Below are 26,323 nucleotides of genomic sequence, written 5' to 3'. Positions count from 1 at the left end.
GAGAAGAAAGAAGGGTATTTTACAACATTCAAGGGTTAAACCCTTCCAGACAAGGAATACACCACCAAGAAGCACTTAGTTCAGAAAAACCTAATGATTATAGTCAACCACACAACTATGATAGGAACCCAGTGAATGGATTTGTGAAGTAGTGAGCCACTCTTTCACGGACAAGGCTTTTTAGACATTAAGCAGAGAAGTATTACTAAGCTACATGAAATTTGGAACTGAAATACAAAAATGGTAGAAACCCCACATGATTTACTTGGTAACATCTGATTCATAATCTCTTTATATAAAATCTCTGGACCCCAGTTAACTCAAGTGTAAAATAAAGTGGACGCAACCCTGAGGTCCCTTATAGCTAGGGTGACCTGTGATTTATTGTGCAAACCTGGACACTTTCAAGAGTAAAAGGGGTACTATTAATAATTATGCTGGGATAAGAGGTATAAACTAGAAGCGTTTCACAGTCATAAAACTATATGATCCTCTTCTACCAAAAGGATGCAACAGCTACCCCTATGCAGGGACGTGGAGCTGATCAAAGTCCAGGTGTGTTCTTATTACCTCTGCATGGCCACAGGGGCCTTGTGGGCTAATATGCATTGATACGAGCGAGGCAGCTTCGCACCTCCCCCGCAAAGCATTTTAAATTGGCTTGAATTTGGAAACAGGGTTCCATATGGACAGAGCTGGACTCTGACAGCCTGAATATATTTACTGAAGACAACAAATCATTGACAGACTAAATGTAACAGAGGAAAGGCCTGGCCTGCTTGTACTCAGAATCTGACTTTGTAATTGTAGCCTCCTTTAGACAGGCCTAATCAATTAGAAGAGGCTGATTTTAACCAGTTGCAGGCTCATTACCCTGCATTCCAGTTTGTGTTGATGAAAATCAGTTTCAGTCTGTGGCCTGGAACTCATGTACAGCACTTCCTGAGGCCTCTTATATAAACACATCAAAACATTTTTTTATTTGGAGCTGCCCCTCTCCCTTTTAAGAAAACCACTTTGTGAATCATGATGAAAATAGAACAATTGCATGTGGATCTGGGGCCCATATCAGGAAACATACATGACACCAAGGAACACGTATAAAGTCAGAGCTCAAGGTAGCGAGGGGTGGATTTGAGACTGAGTCTCAAATATCCAGGCTCCAGCATCAAATGAGTCCACTCGGTTATCTCCACAAACTGGAACAGAATGAACTCTGAGTTATTAAAAATGACGACCTTTCAAAGAAAATGCATGAAATAGGAAAGAGCCAAGGTCTCAGAAATACAGAGGGTATCTGAGTAGAGTCCAGACTCTTCCCTGAATGACCAAATAGAAAACAAACTTGCAACTAAACAAGGACAAGTTTCCTTGGGAAGCTTCTATGAGGAAACCGTATGACACTATGTTTAATTTTGATATGTGGTTAGTCCTGCAAAAGTAGAAGGTGGGGGAGTGCATGGTAGAGCCGCTCAAAACCCTACCTGCATTTCAAAGACCTGTAATCATTCCAAAATATGATATAAATATGACTCATACCTGGCTGGTTGTCTTTTGAGGGTTTGTCAAAACAGCAAGTCAACAGGAAGAGAATATCAATATACACAGCTCTGGTCACCAAACATGGATTTTGCCTAGAAAAGTAAAGAACAGAAAATAAATCGATATTTTCTCTCTCTGAGGCCTGAGTCACAGAAAAGAGAAAATGGGTATTTTCTACCAGCCACGTCATGAGGCTTAGAGAGTGGTAACGAATGCTAAAAATAATGGACAGTCACCAATGGTGAGAACACAAGAGCAAGTCAAGTGAGACAATGAAATCCTACCGCATATGGTGGAGGTTGGGGCTGTGAGTGTAGGAAACAGAGAAAACTCTATGCTCTGGCTCCAAAGAAAATTAACTGAAAACAGACGACAACCAATATCTGATCCCACTTGGAAACAAGGGGGTGGGGGGAATATGACACCATTTTCTGTTATCTTCCTCTGAACTGGACAAATTTAGGGGGAAAATCATTGGTTATGAATATCACTGATTTAACATTTCGGAGAAGGAGAATTGCACTCACATATGATAAACCATATTTACGGACTTAAAATAACCAGCTGAAAAAACAAACACGCGAAAAGCATTAACAAACGCTGCAACAGACATTCCTTTCCCGATAAATGAGATTTTTTTCTTCTTTCAATAAATGGAGCAGCTCTTTTTTACGCTTTGAACCACACGCTGGAAAAAGTAAGTGGGCTCCGATTTAGGGGGTCTAGATAAAAAAGAATGAAGACCTTCTTTTGAGTACAGCACTGAAAGTCCCCGGCTCTGAGCCTCAGTTCATATTGACCATGAAAAGGGCCCAAACCTCCTTGGTGCACTAAGAACTCAGTGCAAGCAGGAGAAACAGTAGGGACAGATCTGGGTTTGAATGCTGGCTTTGCCACTTAGTATCTCTGTAACCTGAATCAGATTCCTGACGTGTACAACTGACACCCTAATCACCTCACGGTGAGTCACTGTGAGCACTGATGTGGTGCATTCCCTGACCTGCTTCCCTGCCTCCCACCTAAGATGAGGGAAGGGCACAAGTTCTGGCTAGTATATTTCCATCTGGCTTGATGCCTCAATCCATCCTTCTCATTCCCTGTAAATTAACAGTTTTACCACTTCCCTAAAGTTTATTCACACTCTGTCCTGAACAGAGTATCCCCATATCCTAGGGATACGCATGATTTGCATGGAAAGCAAATCAGATACTTTTAAGTTAAAACTGTCTTGTTTCAAGTTCTCCCCATTGTTGACCTGCCTCACTTCTGTCTCACTGACTTGCTTCACCTACAGTATCTGCTTGCTCCCCGACATAACTACTAGTTTACGTGGATACCTCACATTTGGCCTAATTTCATACCTACACCTGGCTATTTTTAAAAATTAGTTTTAAAAACCAGGTAACACATGCCCATGGTATAAAAATAATTCAAACAGTACAAAAGGGTATGCAGTAAAAATAAAGTTCCTTTTCCATGCCCCCACCATCTACCCACATGTTCTATCCCCTGAGGCAACCGCTATTACAACTTTGTACAGTATACCCTGCCAGACACATTCTATTCATTTACAAGCATCTATCTATAGCTACCCACTTGTTTATTTTTATATAAGTAGTGGTTTACTACATACTAAGTTCTGAGTATTACTTTTATTCCCACTAATATATTTTAGATATATCATTCTATTAAAAACAGAGATTTGCCTTATTTGTTAAATAGTTGTGAACTGCTCCATTTCATGGATGTATGTTATCGGTCTTTTCCTTATTGATTTGTAGGAGCTCTTTGCATATTAAGGAAATCTGCCCTTTGTCACATGTGTTGCAAATATGTTTTTGTAGTTTATCATCTGTCTTTTAACTTTATTCATAATATTTTTTTGCAATTCAAAAATGTTTAGTTTTATGCAGTCAAATATATTAATATTTTTATCTATGCCTTCTGGATTTTATGTCATGCTAACAGTCTAACCCTTCTCCAAGATAAATATAGATATATATTTTTTAATTTTCCCATATTTTCTTCTAGTACTTTATAGTTCCTTTTTTCGTTCTTGTTAACACTTTGATCTATTTGGAATTCCCCCTCCCCAAATGTTACCCCTATTTTTGTCTCTATCCAATTTTCCCCAGGTCAGTCCATAACTTGACCTGTGAAGTTGAAAAGCCCACAGTCTATGAAAACTTCTGTAATGATATTTCCAGTTCTGGCATTTCCACTGTTTAACAGGTGGGATATCCTCCCTTCCTCCCAAAGAAACGGTCACTCAAGAAAGCAAGCAAGAAAACCTAATGCCAGGGGTTAATGAATTATCAGACATGAAGCACAGGGCTGAATAATAAATGGTCTGCAGATACCAGGTGGAAGGCCTCCTGAGCATCCAGCTTTGAGCTAGGTGCTGGGAAGAGATGCACATGAAATGATTTCTGACCTCGGAGAGTCTTGTCTCATTATGGAGACAGAAATAAAGACAAACTTCAGGACAGGATGTAAGGAGTTAAGGGAAAGAACATATTAGGGTGGACTGGAGACATGGAAATGGGTTTATGAAGATGTAATTCCAACTGGACTGTGAACGATGGGAAGAATTTAGATAGACAAAGTTGACAAGGAAGGGGATTTTGAGAGGGGGCAATAGATGTAGGAAGAAATGAGTTTGGCTTGTCCAGGGACCTGGAGAGACCAGCCTGGGAAGACAGAGAATGTAGCGAGAAGGTGGAAACAAGAGTGAGGCAAGCCAGGCTTTCAGGAGATGGGATACTCCGTGCTAACTGGTGCTCCCTGGTGTGCTCCTTGCTCCATTTGGCCTCAGAGAGTCATACCTTCTCACCCTAGATGTTTTTCTGCTGGTGAAGCCATACGGAACCATAAAGGGAAGTTTTTGGGAAACTGGTTTGACTTTCAAGTCTGGAGGAACTCAGGGGCCTCCCTCCCTACCCCTGACCCTACAGGGTTTCAAGCCTACTTTCCATGAGATTTTTAGCTAGGTTAATATATATTTTTAAATTTCTAAATGAATAGGGAGGAAAGGCTGGCAATCTTTAAAGCCCCCGGCCAGGCTGAAGTGTTCTGCGTCTTCTCTTGACCTGGCACAGGCTGCCGACCTTGCAGGCCTCCTGGGACACCGCAGGGACCACTCTGACTGCTCCCATAACTGTGAGGCTCTAGGCCAAGTCTAACGTAGTCTAACGAGATCACGGGAGGCTCCCTCAAAGGCTGCTGCTCTTGATTCCAGGAAACAGAGAGGATCCGGGGCTACAAGGGAGTCCATCCATGGCTTCTCCTTCGAGACTGACTCAGAGAGACATTCTGGCCTGGAGTCCACTGTTCGAGGCTCCACCCTCGAGGACAGCCTCAGCCTCAGCCTCAGAACACTGCTGTCTGGAATCAGAGTTGGGCTTCACTCTGAACTGGCTTCTAAGTCAGGAAAATAATTTTTTTTTCTCTTTCTTTTTCTCTCCCTCTTACTTGATGTTTGTTCTGACTTGGAAATGGTACAGTGTGAGTTCAGGGTGAGCCAGAGGTTTGTTCTCGGTCTGTCAAGCCACTTTGATGATGGGAATAAAATCCTGGGAAAGAGCAAGCCAGCTGGACAGGAAACCAAGCCACAGGGTTTTGGTGGGTTTGGGGATTTTTTTCTTCCCCCAAATGGAAAAATCCTGGCATGGGGCATGGTATAATAAAGATTTAGAGTGTTCGAAAAAAGTCAGGAGTGGTCAGGGTCTAACAGATGGGCTGAAAAACAGCATAACAGTGGTTTTAGAAGGAGTAGCAGGAATCAGGTACTACGAGGACTAAGTTTACATATATAAAATGAAATGAAGGGCTTGTTAAAATTCTTTCTTCCACTCTTTTTATCATTTGTCCCTTGACAAACACCCACCTGAGAACCTGATCTCTGAACTTCATTAAACCTCCTGCCCTCTCTCCTGGAAGTTGGGAGAGGCAGAAGGCAGGGCAGAGACAGGAAGGCTTCCCAGACTCATCCACAATGGTCCTAGTGTCTAGAGGACAGCAGGAGCTCTTGGGAAGTCTGTGATAAATTATTCACTTCTCCAGTCCCTTCCGGAATCCCAGTGGCTGCAGAGCTTTTTAACTGCAGCCCATTCATTCAGAAAACATTTACTAAGAGGAAACTGAGAGCCAGGAATAGTGTCAGGGTATGGAAATATGAAGATGAAATGATTCAGTGACAGTCACTGCCCTCAAGGAACTTAGAGTCCTGAATAGTGTTTTTCAAACTGTAGGTTATGACCCAGTTTGTTAGTTATGAAATAAACTAGTAGGTGGTGACCAGCATAAGAGAAAGAAACGAAGGAAGAGGAAGGGGGGGAGATGGAGGAGGAAGGAGAGAGCTAGCTAGGGAAGGGAAGGAGGGAGAGATGAGGAAAATATAATCCCAGTACACCAAAGTAGTAAGGGTAAGCATCATTCCCTTAAGTTGTTTGTTATACACAGGATTTCTATAAAATCCTTGCCCAGAAAGAATTTTTAATAAATTATCTTTGATATGACATAAATAATTTACAAAATGTAATAATTTTAAGTAAAAATATTGATTGATTTAGCCTAACTCTTTTCTTTTTCTTTTCCAGGTTATAAGTCACCCTCTATTATACTGAATGGTATCAGTGGGGTATGCTTGATATCCAAAATGATGGTGGATATGTTGAACGCTAACATTCCCAAAATTAAATACTCTAATAAATCTTGAGTAAATTCCCTGTCTGTTGCATTTTTTTTTTGCAGACTGTTCATATGTTACATAGACAGTAAAATATCAAACTATACAAGATTTCATAGGTGTATGTGTGTATATATGTATATATATGTGTATACACACACACACACACACACACACACACACACACACAGAGTACAAAGTCATCTGTAAAATGTATTTCTTGTTGTGAATGGCTGTCAGAAAACCTTGAAAGCCACTAGTTTAGTGACAGAAACACACAACCAATCATATGGTATGATGGGTGCCCAAAGGAGGGGTTGACAGAGTGAAAATTAAGGATGGGGAAGGGGGAAATGCCTAGGTGAGTCCAGAAGTGCCTTGGCAAAGCTGGAGGATGAGGAGGAGTCTGGGAGACAGACTGTGGACAGAATGACCCCAGCAGAGGAAGCACCATGTCCAAAGATGACAGCATGTGACATGTTTGAAGAATAACAAGAAGTGCAAAGGGGATGTGGAAGGGGAGGGACAGCAGGAAACGACAGCGGATGGGTGACATGCCCCAAATGGGAGTGCTGAGGAGTGACCTTTAAGAGCTCCAAAAGCTCCAAAGGGTTGAACCCTAGTGGGACCCCATCGATCCAAGCCATGCTGGAAGGCTGGGATCCCTGCTCATTAGCATGAAGCCTTGGTGGGTTTCCTGGAAGAAACAGTTCACTTTGGACATACAAAACTCTTCCAGAAGAATTCACTGCCATACTCAGTGGGCTGAAAACAGCTGTTCTGGCTTTAGGCTGCTAGCGTTTGTTAAGGTCTCTAAGTCCCGAGACCATATCTGGACTTCAACAGAGTCAGGGTCTAAGGTCACTCCAGTCTCCAGGGAATTACTCCCGCAGAATCCTGATTAGACTTATGGCTTAACTTTATTAATCTAGAAACCTTTACTAAGCACCATGGGGGATATCCTACTTGGAACAGAAATGGAAGGAGGGGATAAGGTTCTGGCCTTGAAGAGCTTATGGTTGCATGCACGTGCGTGTGTGTGTGTGGTGGTGGTGGGGGTATGTGGAGAAAAACAAAACACACAAAAAAAAAGTTTTAGAGAATGTCATGGAGGAGGGGTCTGGAGACATGGAAGGATTTGGCTAGTGAATGGAAAGAAGGAATTCCAGGCAGGAGAGTTCACTGGAGCAAAGATACAAAGCTGGGAACGTGCTTGCCACATGCCGGGAAGAATGAAGACCAGAAAATCAAATAGGTGCAGCTGGCCAGCTTGATGGCTTAGAATGACTCGGGGTCGTGAGTCCTGGCAGGGCCCCATCACAGCCTATTGTGGGCTCCTCCTCTAATCTGGGCTCCTACGTGGGCTCACTCCTACACAGGTCACTTCTGGTCTCCACCGCAGTGAGTACAAAGCACGAGCAGCCTCTCACCGTGGAGCCAGCAGTGGAGTTAATGAAGCAATATCCCGGGGACCACCACCGGGCCTGCAATAGGCTGGAAAGAAGAAAACCAGAAAAAAGAGAGGGAAAGTAGGTGAGAAGGCAGGTGAGAAGTGGGGCCGGGGGTTGGGGGAGAAGAGAAGAGTAGAGAGAGCGGAAAAGTAGTAGAAGAGGGAGGAGGGAAATAGTCTCTAACATGTTCCCACACCCTGCCACGGTCCCCCACTGGACACGTGTCCAGCCACACCGTGTCCTGTATTTAAAACTCACTTCAAAGCCTGTCCTCTAGGAAACCTTCCCTGACTAGCCATTACAGAACAGCCTCTGAGGACAATCTGAATGGCTGACCTGATGGGATATTTTTTTGACCTTCCTCTGGTCTCCCAGAGATCCCGCTGGCCATCTTTGCAATCCTCGGCAGTTTGAGACTCTGCGACGAGGGTAGCCGTCTGCAGACCAGACGCCGCCTCTCCCTACATTTGGTTTTAAAAGGAAGAGCTGCTGTGGTTAGGAGGCAGGAGGTACTTCTCTGATGCAGGCTACATTAAGTCATATAAATGTGGAAGTGTAAATTCAATAAAAAGAACCCCTCTCTCCCTTCTGACTTCCATTTTCACCACAGCCCCCAGCCAAGCAACCATCATACGGCATTCCTGGAGAAACAATAAGGGATTTGTTTAAACCAAGATGCCAAACGGTCATGAATTGCAGAGTATATATTTTTAAACAAGTTATTTTCCCCCGCTGTAACATCCAGAATTCAGATCTGCATGAGGGGCCAGCTGGCAGCAGCACGCAGGCCCTGACTGGACTGCTCGTTTACCTTGCCCTCCCCTGGGGGAGGGGAGGCGGGTGACGGCAGAGCTGCTTTTTTATGGTTATGTTCCAACTTCCATCCAGCCATTCTTGGTCTGGAGCTTTGCAAGTGTTTATACTCACACCCACATGTATAAGCTGCCCCAGAGCCCTCCTACTTGGATCTTCCTTTTAAAGTGAAGCCATCTTCGTGCCCTGCTCTGGTGGTTGACCAATTCGTAAGGAATTCTTACCAAGTCGTCATGCACAGAGCAAGAGACCATGAGCTGTGAGTCTGTCCAGAAAGGGACCAAATGTCCCACCATGTGCTACAGAGCACATGGGGCCGCCCCTGGAAAGGCTGCTTTTGTCCCTGGGGGATGGAATCTGTGAAAACAGAGGGCCATAACCACTTTACCAAGGTTCTGGGTCGGCACTCCGCAAAGGCCCAGGCAGTCTGCACGAGGCCCTGGGGCACTTCTTAGGTCAAGGTCGAAGCCACAGCCACCTCTGCTTCCCTGGGAGTGCCGCTGCTCAAGAGGAACCCCACAAGCTCAATGCCAAGGCTTTGCCTTTCCCTCCATGAAAGCTCACCTGCCTTTTCAGAGGACCCCCAGGGAGCCTCCCACACCCCCAGAGGCCCTCATATTTTTCCATCTTTCTCTTAGGCATCTTCTTCTCATTAATGTACTAACACTCAAGTTATGTGTACAGAATGAGGAAAAAGAGACCTTGTGTGGGGCTTGGGATTTGTTCAAAGCCTGAAGAAACCGTTTTAGAGGGTGTATGTTTTTTATTCCTTTTATGAGAGATGCATGTTTCCCCCCTTCTGTGACTTGTTTAAAAGTAAAGTTTAATATGCTGCCAGAGAAACTGCTGGTTAATAACTTAATAAGCAATGTGCTAGGAATTATGGGAGAAAAGTATTATCCAAGAAAACTTTTATTGTACAGTTTGGGGCTTGGAGGATATATAGCTTCGGTTATTATATAAAATGCTAACAGAAGTCCCCTTTCTTTCCAACCTTACTTTCTCCCTAGAATTATTAAAAAAGGATATATTAAGTGAGGTGAACGAACACTTCTAGAAGCTGCGTGAGAAGTCTGCATGTAGATCACAGGTGAGAATTTCTAACAGTACAGTCAGAACTCTGCTAATGTGAACTTGGCAAAGCACACACTTGGAAATTAGCCTTGGCAATAATAAGAGTATCAACGGCATTTTATTAAAAGTTTTATCTTCGAAAAATATTTTATCTTTAAAAGATTCTTGAGAGAAGAAAAATAGGCATTATTATTCCCATTTTTATAAATCAACAAAGTAGCTCATATAGCTCAAGTGACCTATCCAAGATCGGGGCAAAACCCAAGAATAGAACCAAGGTTTTCTAGACAAATTGTACCCGTGTGTCCCACACACAATCAGATGAAAAGTGAGACCCTGTGCCAAACAGTTAGGGTATTTCGGTTTGCAGCCACGCACTCTGGTGCTGTGTCCTGGTCACCAGTGTGGTGAAGAGCAAGGCCCTGAGCACAGCTGTTTCAACATGGCCGATGATGCAGACAAAGACTTCATTATCTGACAATAAATATTCCCTATATTTGCTGAGCTCTTTTGTACCTGCATACCCATTACTCACCATGTCCTTCCTCACCCTCACCTATTTCACATTTTGGAGCTTCCAACTTTACAGATAAAAACTGAAGCCCAAAGAAGTTCGAGGCCACACACCACTGGTTAGTAGTTGAGCAGGTGTCAGAACCCAGACCTACTACCCCTGAGTGTACCCTGCCTCCCTCAACCTCAGGGAGGTGCGTTCACAGCTAGAGGTTTTTCCACTCACCCAGTGCCTCTCCAAGTGACCCTCCCTGTGGTCACCCAGGAACACAGGGCCTTTGGGCTGGTGAGGGTCCCTTCCGGCTCAAGGGGGAATAAGCTCCTGAACGTGCGTGGGAAGCTATATCCAGAGGCCTGCAGGCCAGTCCAGTCGCTGAGGAAGCCTGGGCATCCCTGGCAGCTGAGGGGAAGGACGACAATGAGGCTTCGGAGGGTCTCTCTCAAATCCGCTCCCTTGGCCCATTCACGTGAGACCTGCCCACGTGCCCCACAAGCCTTCCTAGGGTCAGCCCAACGCTGGCCACACAGGACAAACGCACCAAGGCTAAGTCAGCTCAGTATGAGGACAGAGAAGCAGGAAGCCAAGTGAGGCCTCAAGAAGTGCTCCCGCCAGGTTTGTGTGCTGCCTGAAAGCCTGCCCCCAAGTTACTGACTTAAGGCACTGCCTCCAGAAGATCACTACTGAAAAACAGTTGTATTACCCAGGAGAATTAACTTATTTACACATTAGCACTTGGTAACATGTGAGCGTGATTTGTTGGTCATATCAAGTGGCAGTCAGCCAGCTGAGAGTGGCTTTCTGAGGAAAGGGGATCTAGAATAGCAAAGTTTTGATGGCAATAAGGTCTAGTGCATGGTGCCCTATCCAAGGAGGGCAGCTCCTGAGAGAGGGCCTTGGACAGCTCAAGGGCCTGGGGTTGTGGTGTTTTCTATGAGGATGATCAGGCTGCAGCAGAGGAAGCAAGAGAATCAAGAGGCAGAAAACAAATTTGCTATTTATTGAACACATCCCTAATTTGGGCTATCTTCGGAGCCAGACACATCTGTCAAGTAGGAAGAAGTCACTTGCCCCCTTGTGTCTATTTTCCTATCTACAGATAGTGGTTTGGATTAGATCCCTGTTTTGAAATAGGGAGTCAGGGTGCTCTTTGGAGTCCCTTTTGGGGCTCCCAAAGGCTGAGAAGCTATGTGGGTGGGCCTCCAGGCCCCCATCTCAACTTGTAACGTATCTGCCATCTCTATTATCTTGAACATCTTGAACTTCCACTTAAGCTTCTGTTTGAAGAAAGGATTCCACTGGATTAGATGATCTCTAAATTCCCTTTCCTGCTATAAACGCTGTGGTTCTACGGTCTTCTTAGCAATGTTGAACAGACAATAGCCATGAAGTCTACAATGCACACAAGCAGCATCTCTATTCCCATCACTAGCTGCCCAGGCAGGCAACAGGGGCTTCCAAGTGCCAGACAGAGCTGGTGGACTGCTACTAGGGAGCTTTTGTTAACCTCCTGGAGGGGCTGGAGATTTTGTCGATCACTGAGAGAGTCTGGAAAGATTTAACACACCCCTCAGTGTATCTCATGAGCATGGAGACAGCAGCCTATTTACCAGTGTAAGCCTGAGCTTACTGACTTCCTCTTAACTCTTGGATCAGATCCAAATTCCTCTGGCTGACATTTAAGGCCTGCCACAACTGGTCTCTTATCAAATCTTGCACTGCTCTCCAAACACACCATGTCTTCTTCAGCTCTAATCCCCCACTGGCCCACATGCAAATGCCTTCTCCAACAGTGTGCCACTGTACATGCTGTCCACCATCTTGATATGCTCTTTTCCCACCACTTTTGGCGTTTCCAAATCACACCCATGCTCTAAGACCCTGCTCAAATACCTAACTCCCCTAGAAAGCCTTCCCTGGCTATCCCAGTCCACATTCTTTTTTGAATTCTTATAATTATTATATGTACTACAGAGTTAGAATTCTACGTGAATGTCATTGTTGGTTGTTTCACATGGATAAGCTCTTTTCAACCAGACTGGATCATAGCTAAACTCTGACAATAATAGAGACTTAATTATATATGCCTAGGTGGTCCCCACGATGCTGAGCACTGTACTAAGATTCCTTCCTTTGTACTTGGGCAATGAGACCTTCACAACTTACTTAGCAACATAGGCTCTATACCAGTATAACTTCACTCATTCTCCAAACTATGAAAATTAACCTTATCTAACAATTAAATCTCACCTAGTCTTTAAAGACTTCTCCCTTCTCCAAGACATCCTTGACATTCCAACCCCCACTAGCTGGCTCCTGTGATACAGTCTGACCTCATTCCAGCATTTACTAAATTCTTACTTGTTTACAGTTACTTAAATCCACACCTGTCTTATTCACTTGGTTTTTGAAATAGGGACAATATCATTCATCTCTATATTCCCCACTGTGCCTATGACACTGCTTTGTACTGTTTGTGAATCTGAATTGGCTTGGATTCATTGGGAATGGCTCAGTGAAGGTAACCAGGGTGTTGATTTACCCAAAAGATGAAGCATGTCACATGCTAAGGAAAAAAAAAAATAACCCACTATATTAGAGTTTTACATAATACTGTGAAAATGTGTTGAGGCCATTTAAAGCCTGCATCCCTTGCAAGCCGGGCAATGACAACACTGCCCAAATCTTCCAACAACAATACCCAAGGAAGCCAACAGCTACAAGTGGAGCAAGACAGATATGTCTGAGCCCTTTATCAAACTAATTACTACCTCTAGGTTAGGTCTGCAGATTTCTATATTTAAATGTAGAAAGTTGGGGGTTGAATTCTTGATGTGCAGTTGCATAAACAAACTATCTTTTTTTTTTTTTTTTTTTTTTTTTTTTAATTTATTTATTTTTGGCTGTGTTCGGTCTTCGTTTCTGTGCGAGGGCTTTCTCTAGTTGCGGCAAGCGGGGGCCACTCTTCATCGCGGTGCGCGGGCCTCTCACTATCGCGGCCTCTCTTGTTGCGGAGCACAGGCTCCAGACACGCAGGCTCAGTAGTTGTGGCTCACGGGCCCAGTTGCTCCGTGGAATGTGGGATCTTCCCAGACCAGGGCTCGAACCCGTGTCCCCTGCATTGGCAGGCAGATTCTCAACCACTGCGCCACCAGGGAAGCCCAAACAAACTATCTTTATTTCTCACTGCAATATGAAGAAGCTTTGATCTTGGGTAACTTATTCAAAGGCACAGTTTAATATACTGATCATTTCTGACTGCTTTTACCTGACTAGTTTCCATAAGCTTAGTCTGTCAACAAGAAGTATATCCTATATTCTCAAGCTTCACTTCTTAAACAGCTTATTCTTTTAAGACGTGACATATTTTTAAAAAGGAATATCTAATGAAGAAAATGTTTGGCACCTTGTCCATTGCTTTGGGTTGAAATGTGCTAACTTAATGTCTCTCTCTGTTTTTAAAAATACAAACAGGATCTCATCCCGAGATATCATGACCTTGAACATTCCTGAGAAGTCTGAAAGGGAAGTGAACAAATGTCAACAAGCTTGGGTCTAAAATACACCAACTTCATTTCTCTCATCATTCAAATATGTGTGAGGCTCAAAGAGACTTTGAATAGGCTGAGCTGGGGGATTAAAGAGGGGTCCTGATGAGACTCTCCCTCCCCAGTAAAATCTGGGGGTTGAAAGAGAAGCAATTAAAAAGGGGGCAGGGGAGTACTGGGGAAACTTTTATTTTGAAAAAAAAAAAAAAAAAGAGCTTAGAAGAAACAAACCAAAAGCAAACCCAACCCCCAGTAGTGCCTGGAAACTTGCTATGTAAGTAACCATCCCTGTTAAGGCTTGCTTCCCTTAAAGTTTTGGCAGGGACCACAAATGATAGCCTTAAAATGCCACATGATCATCTGAATATTTTAACAACCCATCTCAACTGGATTCATTTCAGCAGCATGGGAATGAAACGCAACCTGCAGCTGTGGCAAAGGGCTGGGGCCCCTCGGAGCAGTTGTGAAAGAAGGACCTCTTGCCTGGGGAGAGGACTGGTCCAGAAGGCACGAGGGATTTGGGAAGGGCTAAGGGACAGTGGGAAAATGGAATCAGACCTAAATCCCAGGATTTCTGCCTGGGAAGTGTAGTCTCTCGTGTGAATAAATCTGGTGGTTAGAAAATAACTGCTGTCTTCAGCTGTAAAGCAAAACAGAACCCTAAACCAGAACTTTTGCAGCTAGCCACAGAACCCCCTGTGGCAGAACTGGGATTGCCACACAAAAGCCAGCCCTAGCTTTGTCTCTATAATCATATTTTCCTTATGTATTTAAATAACAGGCCTTCCAGGTTCACACCACCTCAGCTCAGTGGGGACCAGTAAGAAGTAGAGAAAATGGGGAGAGCACATGAGAGTATGGCTAACGGGGTGGACAGGGAAGGAAGTACTAGGGAGATGGAGGAGCACATGGAGGAGTGACAAGGGGGTGTCAGCAGCACTGATGGGGAAGCTGTATAGGGAAGTGGATGGATCATACAGCTAATACTTTTTGCAAATAAGAATTAACTTGGGGTAACAAATCATTAGGTCCAGCACGAAGAGGAGGTCTTCAACAAACATAAGCTCCCTCCATCATCTCTTCCCTCCATCAGCACTGTTTTATTCAAAAATTTACTTCCCAAGGTTGATTTCCTAGTAACCTTGGGACCTGTTCTTGTATTCTTGAGAGCCTGTTTTTCTCACCAGAATATCAGACTGTTATTTTTCAAAATGATAAATATTCACTGCATGCCAGCAAAGCCTGGGTCCTACCCCAGGCACTGAGTCCACTGGGATGGCTGCCCGGACAAGGGAGTGTGGACTTTCCATAGAGAGCACTGGGGCCATGCGGTTCCCCTTGGTGCAGGTCATCCCAGGTGGATGGAGAAAGAATTCTGGGCTGACCCTTTCAGGAGCCTCACCCTCTCCCGTGGCTCCAAGCTCCAGACACAAGCCCTGAGAATGAGGGTGTGAACGTGGGAGTATTTCAAAGGGCGGGGTGGAGCTGGGTGCTCACAGGGGCCGACTTGCTGACCCTTGGCCCTCAAATACTGTCTCAGAACCAGCAGCATCGGAATCACCTTGAAGCTTGTCAGAAAAGCAGGATCTCAGGCTCCACCCCAGACCTAGTGAAGGAAAGTCTTCATTTTAAGGGGCCCCCCAGGTGATTCATCAGCAGGTCTGAGAAGCACTGTTCTAGAAAATGCTTCAGTTATCACCATTCAAAGCCCTGACGTAAAAACACTGGATAGACGGAAGCAATGTGGTCCAGTGGAAAGAACCCGATGAGGAGCAGGGAGTTAAGCTCTCCACAAATGTTAGCTGTTGTCAGGTAGTTGTTACACCCTGGTCAGCTGTGTGAAAATAGGCAAATCCCCCGACCTCTCTGGGTTGAACTTTCCCATATGCATGGGGATGGGAGTGGACTACAACAAACTTTATGATTCTTTCCAGTTCTAAAGTTCTAGATCTATGATTCTATTTGACAAGACTCTGTTTTGTCGCCCTCCCTACACTAAAGTGGGGGCTTCAATAAGCAGTTGCTATATTTAATATAGTCTGGCATACAGCAGGGCTTAATAAATATTTGTTGAATGAATGGGAAATAAACTGAGTGGCCAGTAATGTAACAAAGGAAAGGTAAACTTAATGCCTGATTATTCAGGTGACAAAAATATGCTACCTTTAACAAATGATGTTTTCAAAGATATTTTTCTTAATACAAAACCAGGCAAAAAGCATTTTACTTTTAGCAATGCATAGATAGTAAAAGTAGAAAGCAAAGCAAAAAAAAAAAAATTATTATAAGAAGTCAGGACAATAACCTTAGAGGAATGATAGAGTACAAAGAGTTTTTTTTTTAATGTTTGTTATTAAAAAAATTTTTTTAATTGTGATAAAATATGCATAATATAAAATTTACCATCTTAACCATTTTAAGTGTGCAGTTTAGGAGTGTCAAGCACATTCACATGGTTGTACCACCAATTTCCAGAACTCTTTTCATCCTGTAAAACTAAAACTCTATTAGTTGAACACTAACTATTTCCCTTCCCCCCAGCCCCTGGTAACCACCATTCTACTTTCTGACTCTTTGAATCTGACTACCCCAGGAACCTCACATAAGTGGAATCATATAGCATTTGTCTTTCTGTCATTAGCTTATTTCACTTTGCATAATGTGCTCAAGGTTCATCCATGTGGTACTGTGTGTTAGAATTTCCCTCATTTTTAAGGCTTAATAATATTCTATTGTCCATATATACCACATTTGTTTATCCATTCATCCATCAATGGACACTTGGGTTACTTCTACTTCTTGGCTATTGTGAATAATGCAACTAGAACATGTACAAATATCTCTTCAAGATTCTGCTTTCAATTAATTTGGGTCTATACCCAGAAGTGGAATTGCTAGATCATATGGTAATTCTATTTTTAATTTTTCTGAGGAAACACCATACTATTTTCCATAGCAGCTACACCATAAAGAGTTTTCAATAAGAGCAAATGATTTCACGATACTGTTAAATGGAAAAAGTAAGCTATAACTTACATATATACAGCATAATCTCAACTACATTAAAAAAAGCATAGGAAGAAAGATGAAGTAAATAACATGAAACTGTTAACCAATAACAGTGGGTTCCACTAGATGTTGGTAAGAGCAGACTTATATTCTCTTCTTTTCCCTAATTTTCTATGATGAGCACAAACTACACTGACAGTCAAGAAAAAAATGTGAAAAAAATTCAGTAGGACACATTTTTCTTCCTGGTCATCACATCATCCATTGCATGGAATCTGATAGTCCATTAAGTTTACCACATTTACTAAAAGGACACACGCATACACACACACACACACACACAGAGGTTTTTATTTTTATAACCAAAGGAGACGCTAGATAACCGAATTGATTTCTGAAAAATTTTAAGCCCAAAGTAACAGTAATTCCAACTCTCAATCAAAGTAAATAAATCTTTTCTCCTCTTTCTCTTACTTGACAGGGCTTTTTAAAAGTCCTTCCTATTCAGGCGGGGCCTGTGATCCAGCTGGGACAGAAGAGCTGGAATCTGTACATAGCGAGGGCAGCAGACAGGGCCTCGAGCGGGGCTGCACTGACCTCCTCTTCCATGGCGCCCCCAGTCAGCCTCGCCAGGCCAGCAGCTGACCCCTAGTCTCACTCAGTTTTTGGCCTGGGTCAGCTTAGTTTTCCTTCAGTAGTTGGTAAACTGCCTTTGCACCAGGAGAGAGACAGTAAACTGGATTGAGGAGAGAGGGATGGAGGAAAAAGGGGAAGGAAGGGACTTGAAGGATTAACGAGCTGATTTCCATAAAGGCTTTGACATCTTGGAATGAAAAGCGGCCTGTAAGAGCAGAGGCCCAGTCCCCTACTTAGGCCATGTTGCCAGCTGGCCATTCATCACCAAAAATTCCCCAACAAATCCATGGCTATTGCTTAATCACCTCATATAAATCCCTATTAATCTTGCAAAGTCAAAACACAAATATATGACAAAAGTCTTTATTTTATATGCCCTCAATTTCGGGGTTAAAATTTTAAAAACGGAACTGGTCATCCAATGGCTCCAATGTACTTTTTTTTTTAAACCCCTTCTTGGGGAATAAATAAATGACATCCTCACTAATGGTTTTGTACACACTGGACTGAATAAACTCAAGCTAATGATCAACATAAATTGAAGAAGGAAAAAGGTGTTAGTGCTAAAATTTAAACCGATTTTTTTTTTTTTTGCAATAACATTGACATTTCAAGCTATACTCAAAAGATACAGAAAATCCTTAGTAGGCACAAAAGAACATTTATTCCTCTTTCTTTCGTAAATCTCTATGGACATAAAGGAGCCTCTTGAGCAGCCAAATTTGGAATGCTCTGCATTGTAATGCTTTTCAGGGGAAAAGAATGTGAGAATGTAAGTCAGGGGTTGGCTTTGAGAAGGGCCCACTAGGACCCATACGTGGCTCATCTGAGCATGGGGCTCCCAGTGCAGTCAAACACCTTCTGGGACAACACTCTCTGAGGACCTCAAGGGCAGGGCAGGCATGCAACAGGCTGAGGCTTCATCACTTATATCTGATTCTATACCTTCCTATTCAGGAAACTCAAAGTTATCCTGCCAGTGACGTGGACAATCCAGAAGAACTGACACGTGGCTTTGGGATACATTGTGTTCTGGCCATGTGTTTTCCTTTCAAACTCTATTCCAGGCTCTGAATACAACCTGCTTAATATGGTAAAAGTGTGCTGGGGAGCAAGAGGAAGCCTGGTGTCACAGACCACCCACGAAGTGTAAAGTTCACACTTGGATAATAAAGAGTTGACTGTACTGGAAACATGAAAGTGGCTTTCCTGGACTCTGGGCAAAGAAGGTGGAAACCCAGTGAATTTCAGTGATTCATGCCTTTGTTTTCTAGGGCTGGAAAATCATGGAGGAAAATCAGAGAATGGGGGGGAAGGGTAGATGCCGACAATAATGAAAAGACTGATTAGAAAACTGCAATTTTCTAATTGCAATTAGAAGGCCAGGAGGACTTCTCCAGCTGAAGAGGGGGCTGATGGCAGCTTTGTCATCCATCATAGGGAACTGCACAACATGAAGGTCCATTCAGATGGCTGGCCTATTACTCCATCTCCTCCTTCCCAGCCAACAAGAAGGAATTGACTCAGGAAGCCAACAGATGATGAATTTCTGTAAGACCCATCAAGGGGTAGCAAACTAAGGGGGCAGAAATTCCTTCCTTATAGAACTTTAAGAACAGGAGATTCAGATTCTGTCTTGGGGCAGTCCTGGCTGGAAGCAGGGGTTTCAATAGGATCGTTTCCCTGACTCCCTGATCCCCAGAAATAATAGATAAGAGGACCAGGTCTACTAACTGGTAAACAGATGAGAGCACAAATATGATCACAATTCCTTGTTCTCTCAAAAAAGGCATCTTGGGAAGTTGTCTAAAAGCCACACAGAAGGCAAATGATACTAGGCCCAGGGGAGCAGTTTATGGTCAATGAACTCCTGTTCTCTAAATAAAAGAGAGAAAACAAAATTCGGACTAAAAATGAGAGGCTAACCATTAACCATCACTTTACTGACATTTCAGATACTAGAGAATTTCCCCATCAACATCTCTGGCCAAAGATACAGGTGTTTAGACAAACATGGAGACTCACATCTCTACCCACTGAGAAATTCTTCACTGGGTTGCTTTCCTTTCACCATGCGGCCTCCATGTATCTCCTCAGCCCCATTCTCTGCTACACATACCTTATACTTTAGGTTTCAGAAGAGCTAACTTCTTTCTAGTTCTCCACACTCACCATGACATTTCATATTGCTATGTCTTTGCCCATGACATCACCTGAGCCTGGAACACCCCTCCCTGCCCTGGCCACTTGGCAAAATTCCCAACTCTTGAAGGCATCCGCCCTCCCAACCCCGGGCTACTCCTGTACCTACTACATACATTTGTTATCATACTCACCATATTCGATGAAAATTATTTATTTACACATCTTCTCACCTCCTGGATGGGAGCTCCTTGAAGCCAGGACTAATTCCTTCTATATCTTTGCATCCCTACATCTCCTAACACAGTGGCTATTGTGTAGCCTATGCTCGCTCACAAGACTTTGTTGAATTACACTGATTTGTGGGCCTCACACTAGCCATTGCTTGTCTTGCCATATAAGATGGGAGCCCAACAAAAGTGAACAAAAGCACATTTTTTGAAAAATAAAAAAGAGGCTGTTATGTTAGACAACCAACATACTAATTATTAATCAAAGGCAATATACCACAGCATGGAATGTGGTAGCCTATGGGCCTCTGCTGGACCCCCCCTCTCCTGGAATCACAGAGGATGTAGCAGGGGGTGGGAGGCCTTTGCAGTAACACAGATTTTGAACAGAGTGTTACAGAGAGGACTCCTTGTGTGTTCGAGGGAAATTGAGAAATTCTTTTTGCTCCATCTTTCACACGGTAAACGTTCTAAGTTTCAGAAAAAACTAACGATGGCAAGGATGAAAAAAAGAAAAAAATACGTATCCACTCTCCTTTGCCTTGCTTATTCAAGCTTCTCTACTACCTACCCAAAAAGGCAACTTGCATGTCTTTTTCTTATTCACCCGCTCTGGGCCCCTCTGCACCTGCTCAAGTCTAACATCAATCTCTCATCTCTGAGCTGCAATGGTACCTGATAGTTTGTACCACATGATTTAGTCAATTACTGCCTTTCATTGTTAGGATATCTAACACAGGGCTGGGCACATAGCAGGTATTCATAAAAACAAGCTGATTGGTGGACAGATAAAAAGCCATATTACATGCCCCCCCGCCACACAGCAGTTTTAGAAAAATTGTCAAGAAAATATTTTTCTTTCTTTACCACAACCCAAAGTTCAAAAAAGATAAATACTCCAATAAGTTTAGAAAACTCATGCCAGTGACTTTTAAAACTCCCACAACTAGAAACAGCATTTCTCCAATGTATTCCTAACCCCTGATAACTCCGTGCTCATGTGGGGCTTTAACATACCTCTTGGCCAGCCAGACTTTGGCTTTAGTACAAACAGTGACGTCAGCCAGCTCCTGCTGAAAGTATGTATTCATTCTGTATTTGGAGTCTGAGAAGGCTTGTAACAAATGAAAAACCTAAACCAAAAAAAGAGAAAAAGCAATATCCTGCTGTGAAAATATATTTTTCCTAAATGTCCAGTTCCTCCCTTTTAGGTTTCCTCAAAACATTCCCCTCAAAGAAAACAGACACCTGCAAAATGTGGCTCTGGTCTCTCTGCAGAAAAATCATGTTGGTCTTGGAGGACGCAGCAAGTGGCGAAAAACCAACGTCTTTCATCTGTACCTGTGCTCTGGGTTCCTCGCACAAGTCCAAAAAATGAAGATTACTCTGTGACCAGTCATTAGATGCCAAGAGCTTATTAGTTACAAACAACCTATATATTGATTTTAGCAAAGAAATGCAAATATCTTTCTCTATCTTAGCAGTCTCATATGGAAAAAAAAAAGTACTTTTTAAAGTCAAAATCTTACTACACAGGAAAAATCAAATGTCTGTGAGTCTAATCTGGTTTGGGGTTTATCACAACATGCTTGGCTGAAGAAGCAGGCCGCAATGATGCTTGCCTTCGCAAACAGCAGACAGTGATGTCTGTAAACTATTTAGGTTTTTCAGATCTTCCCTGAGATGTCAGGAGCCGAGCGAGCACTGCGGACACACCCCACTTTCTTATTCTTGCATGACATTATACATCAGAATTAAGCAGAGAAAGACAAATCCTGTTGTATCTCTCCAGCTGCCTATATTTAGAACGAAGGCCACAATTCCAGCAAGCACGTGCCATAGGCCGTGTGTGTGTGCGCACTGGCACGCGCACGTAAGTGTATCTTGGGTTCACTCAGTGATGACATCAACAAGGCCTTTGTGAGAAGTACAAACCTGCAGCAGAGAACAAAAGTGGACAAGGGCGTAAATGGGATCCACTGACCTTAGCCAGTGTCAAGGGAAAAGACATGTCAGAGAAATCCTTCAGTGCCCTTATCAAGGGGAGGAGGAGGGTGGAGCAAAGCAAGCACAGATAAACACATCAAGAACTTGGAAAGTCTATTTTAATAATCAGTTTGTTTTCTTTCCCTACTGTATCCTTTACCAGAGCTGCACATGATTCTTCCTAAGCAACAAGATTCAACTTTTTCTTCTCTCTCTCCTGTCAGTGAGGGACTTGAGAGTTAAATACAGAAGGAAGCAATGAGGAAAACCAAGAGGCCAAGATAAGAGATCCAGAGATCAGACTCTAAATGGGTATGACCTGGCAGGTTTTCCTGGGTCAGAGATCTGCTATATGCTGAGCACCTATGGTTTAGAGAGTCAAAGGAAATTTTGATTACTTTATTTTTTTTAACTGCTATTAAACATTTTTTTTCTTCCTAAATAGAAGTAATTGTACAGGAGAAGGCACACAAGTCCCCATGTGGAGACTGCAAATCTTTCTCTAATAACTGATCTGTTATTTCAGAAGCAACCAATCAACCACCACTACTTCACCGCACCCTCCACAGGGACTCACACCGCCCCCGTCGTGAAGTCTGGAGCAATGGGTCTGGCCGGGGCTTCTGTTCTTATGTGATGAGTGCCAGAGTGAAAAGACTACCTCCCTCTGCCCGAATCCCCAGCATCCTGAAAGAGCTGGCAAAGCCACTGGGCCTTGCTTTACTTTTCTCCACAGCTGCACAAAACCAACCACCAGGGCTTTTCATGGTGTCACAGGATTGTAATTAATCAGCAGACACCAGCAAAATACATGACTTTGGAATTTACTGGTAAAGAAAGCTGTGAGATTTTCAAACGCCTCTCATTTAGAAGCAATCACTTCAAAAATAACTCCTGATGGATGTTTAAACTTAGTCCTATATTTGCTCACCTTACTTGGCAAAAACAAGGCTGTTTTTGAAACGCTTGGTAGCTCTGGTTTATGAAAATCGGCCTACAAGTCCATCAATTCTGTCACCTTGGGCACAAACCAGACAACAATTGTGATCCTGGTCATTCACCAGGAACGGAGAGAGATCTGTTTACATGGGACAAATGGAGGGGGAGGTACGCTTAGAAGAACCTCGGTGGAAATAAGCACGTAGGAGAGACAGAGCAATACAAGTGAAAGACAGGGTCAGAGAAGACAAGAAAAACAGGGGGCAGGGGAGGAGAGGGAGCAGAGAAGCCAGAGGGAGGGGAGAGGAGAAAAAAGGCTTGTAAGCAAATGTCTGAAACAGGTTACTATGTTTGAGATAACTTTTTCCTTCAAGATAATTAATGAAAATATTTGAAAATATGACTACCCTCATATGGCATTAAGAGTGTTGGGTATGGGACGTCCCTGGCAGTCCAGTGGATGAGACTCTGCACGTCCACTGCAGGGGGCACAGGTTCAATCCCTGGTCGGGGAACTAAGATCCCACAAGGCCCGCGGGGCGGCCAAAAAAAAAAAAGAGTGCTGGGTATAATTCTCTCAAGAAAAATGAGGCCATCCTTTGCATGAAGTCCAGAAGTGAGGCCAGGCCCCTGGAACTCCAGTCCAAGGTCAGATCCGGGAGCTCCAGGCAGCTCCCAGGAAGGATCATTTGTCCATCAGCTCTGAAAGGACAGCAGGGGTGAAGCAGCTCCTCCTCCTTCCCCCCTTCCCTAAAGTTCTGGTCCAGAAGAACTTCTGGGCAAAGAGCACGGTCAAGCCCAGGCCTGGGATAATTTGGAAACAGCCTATAATACAGGACTGTACTAAACCAAACACAGAGAAACTGAAGCTGCCGGACCCGAGGATGATGACTAACTGAGAACAGGAGAACTCTGAGAAGTTTAGTGTCACTTTAGGCGTCTCAAATTTGCAACAGGATTCCAACATTCAGTCCAAAAATATTTATTAAACAACTATTATCACCAGGCACTGTCCTAGGGGCTGCAGCAGAGAACACATAGAATCCCTGCTTTCCTGCAGCTTACATTCTAGTTGCGGATAAACAGAAAACCAGTCATTTCCCAGATGCCGCCTGGTCGGGATTTACAACCTGCACGATAGCATCGCCATCACTTTGCTCTTATGCGTGGCCTCACCCTTCACCACGTCCAGTGCAGAGCAGGAATCCAACAAGCATTTGCTGAACTGATGTCGATATTTGATGCCCCTTCCTGTATTAACTCTGCCTTTAGGACATGCGCCCATGGGTTTGGTGAGCTGCTGTTGGTGCCAGCCCCATGTTAGGAGTGGAAACACAGAGCTGAATCATGTGCACTCCTCGCTTCAGTGGATTCCTAACCCAGTAGATTCCTAATCCAGTGGGGAAAGCAGGGAGGCTGGATCAGTAGTAAGAATGTAGCCCTGTGGGTGGGGCAGGGAGCACAGCCTTTGGAGCCAGGAGGACTTGGGTGGAAACCCAGTTCCTAGCTGTGGGGCTTTGGGCCACTTGTTCACCGCGGTTTCCTCGCAGTAAAGAGCATAATAATATCTACCTATCTGACAGGACTGTAGAGAGATTTCAAAGAATATATATGTAGGGTACTTGGCACACGCTCGGCACCTGATCAAAATGCTAGTTCTCTTTCTTTTTCTGTCTCCTCCCTCCCTTTCAGCCCCCATTCCAAAAATAAACAGAGACGGCTTTGCAGGAATATCATATTTGCAAATATGAGATTCATATTTGGCCTTGAAAAGAATCTTGCCAGAATTGGGGAAAGAATACGCAAGCAGAGGAAAGTGAATTATTAAAAAGTGTTAAAGAGTATTAAAACATTGGTATTGCCAACAAAAAAAAAAGTGAACCTTAAGGTAAACTATGGACTTCAGTTAATAATAATGTGTCAATATGGGTTCATTAATTGTAACAAACATACCACTCTAATGCATGCTATTAGTAACAGCCAACTGGGGAGGGGGGTGGGGAAGAGAGGAATAACATGGAAACTCTTTGTACTCACTTTTTCTATAAATCCAAAATTGTTCTAAAAAAACCCGTTAAGTAAAAGAAAAGTATTGGGACTGCTCAGGGGACAGCAAATAGTTGCGTGTAACAAGAGCACAGCCAGGGTGTGCGTAGGGTAGCAGGAGACACAGCTGGAGAGAGGGGTCAAGTCAGACAAAGAAGGATCTCAAAGGCAGCATCGAGGGATGTGCATTCTGTTCTGGAGACAGCAAAGACCTCCTCAGACAGAGCTCTTATGTGATCAGATCTGTAATGCGGAAAGAAAAGGCCAGGGGCAGTGAGGCGGGTGGACCAGAAGGGGCAGGGTGAGTGAGACTACTGCCAGTCTAGACAAAAGGTGACGTTTGAAACTGGAGCCTGGAAACCAAGAAGAGCCCGTGGTCCAAAAGTGGCTGCAGATGTTTCATCCGGCCTACACAGTATTTTGAAATCGTCATTTATGAATTGGGAGGTTTCACATCAGAATCACCCTGATATCTAAACTCTTCTGAAAAATGAGAAGATCTGACAATTTGATTCTGTGACACCCCGCCTCACTCCTCCCCAATCTAAACGATGGCAGCAGTGGAATGCAAAGGAAAGGGTACATTTGAGAGATGTTTTGGAGGCTGAAGCAGGACTTGGCAGCTGCTCTAGACCTGGAGTTGAGGGTCAGGAGAGACCTTCCCTCAGGCAGCTGTGGATCGAGGGCCATGCTTCAAGACAGGGATCACGAGAATATGCGGCAGGATTGGGAATGAGGGAGGGGGATTTAATGAGTTTGGTCAGGAATATCCATGTGAGGCTTGTTAGGGTAATTTATCTTCCAAATCAGGAATTCTTTTGAGAGTGAAAAAGAGCTCTATTAATAATCAGACTGGGACAGACCAAGACTGTTGGTGACCTCCAGCTATAGCAGGCCCCTTGGAGAAAGGTTAGAGTGGACTTAGGGGTGTCTCCAGCAAAAAAAAAAAAAGACAACAGGAGAAAGCTTTATTGACTTAAAATAGCTGTGACCCGGTCAGAAAGAGACAAAAAGCACACAGAAAACAACCAAGTGCAAACCAACATTATCACCCATGACTATCACAGGCCTGGGACTGCCCAGAGATGAGGTGGTCACACCTGCCCCGAGGAGGGGGTGGTCAGGAAGCAGCTAGAGTGGACTAAGACTTCTTGCCCCTGAGATGCAAGCCTTAATGAAACTCCGGGAGGATCTAAGAAAAGTCTGGAGAACAGTTAGCCTCTGCCCACCCCCATCCCCACTCTAAACACAGAGAGACTGAGGGGAGCCCCAAGCATCTGTGTAAAGCATGGGGTCCATTTTAGCAGCTCTGAATCTTAAAAGTGACTCCACAGAGCAAATGTAATGCTCTTTGAATAAATGCCACAGGCCCAAAAAGAGTCATGAGGCAGATCCCTGAAAAAACTTGTGCTGCACCAGTAAAATATGTCTGGTTTATGCTGCTGGACTAAAATAGTGACTTGTGTTAGACAAGATCAAGATGATATATGGCTGTTTGGGAATGCAACGCTGAGATGGGTTTTCCTCTTCACCAAGCATGGCTTCCAGGCAATTTTCCCCTTTATAAAATCAACAGCAGCTGAGCTCCAAAAACCAGCAGGATCCAGCAATAACAGGACCAGGTTAGGCAGGCCATGCGAAAGGACACCCCAACAAGAAAAGGGATGCTCATTTCAGAGGTCAGATATAAATGAGGTGAAAGTATCGTA

General features: G+C 43.7%; 1 protein-coding gene across 4 annotated transcripts in view; it reads right to left on the bottom strand.

Annotated features, from left to right (window-relative positions):
• THADA (THADA armadillo repeat containing) overlaps positions 1-26,323 on the bottom strand; it is a 319,657-nt gene that overhangs the window by 77,217 nt on the left and 216,117 nt on the right. For all 4 annotated transcript variants that reach the window (XM_082357946.1, XM_082357947.1, XM_082357949.1 and 1 more), the window contains 2 exons: positions 20,661-20,776; positions 1,540-1,634 (listed from right to left, as the gene is read on the bottom strand). In XM_082357946.1, coding sequence (XP_082214072.1) covers positions 1,540-1,634; positions 20,661-20,776 — 211 coding nt within the window. The remainder of the gene's footprint in view (positions 1-1,539; positions 1,635-20,660; positions 20,777-26,323) is intronic.

The sequence above is a fragment of the Balaenoptera borealis genome (genome assembly GCF_965194805.1).
Source record: "Balaenoptera borealis genome assembly, chromosome: 15".
Lineage (NCBI taxonomy): Eukaryota > Metazoa > Chordata > Mammalia > Artiodactyla > Balaenopteridae > Balaenoptera > Balaenoptera borealis.
Note: the sequence above shows the minus strand (reverse complement) of the source record. Positions and strands in the feature narration are given on the sequence as shown.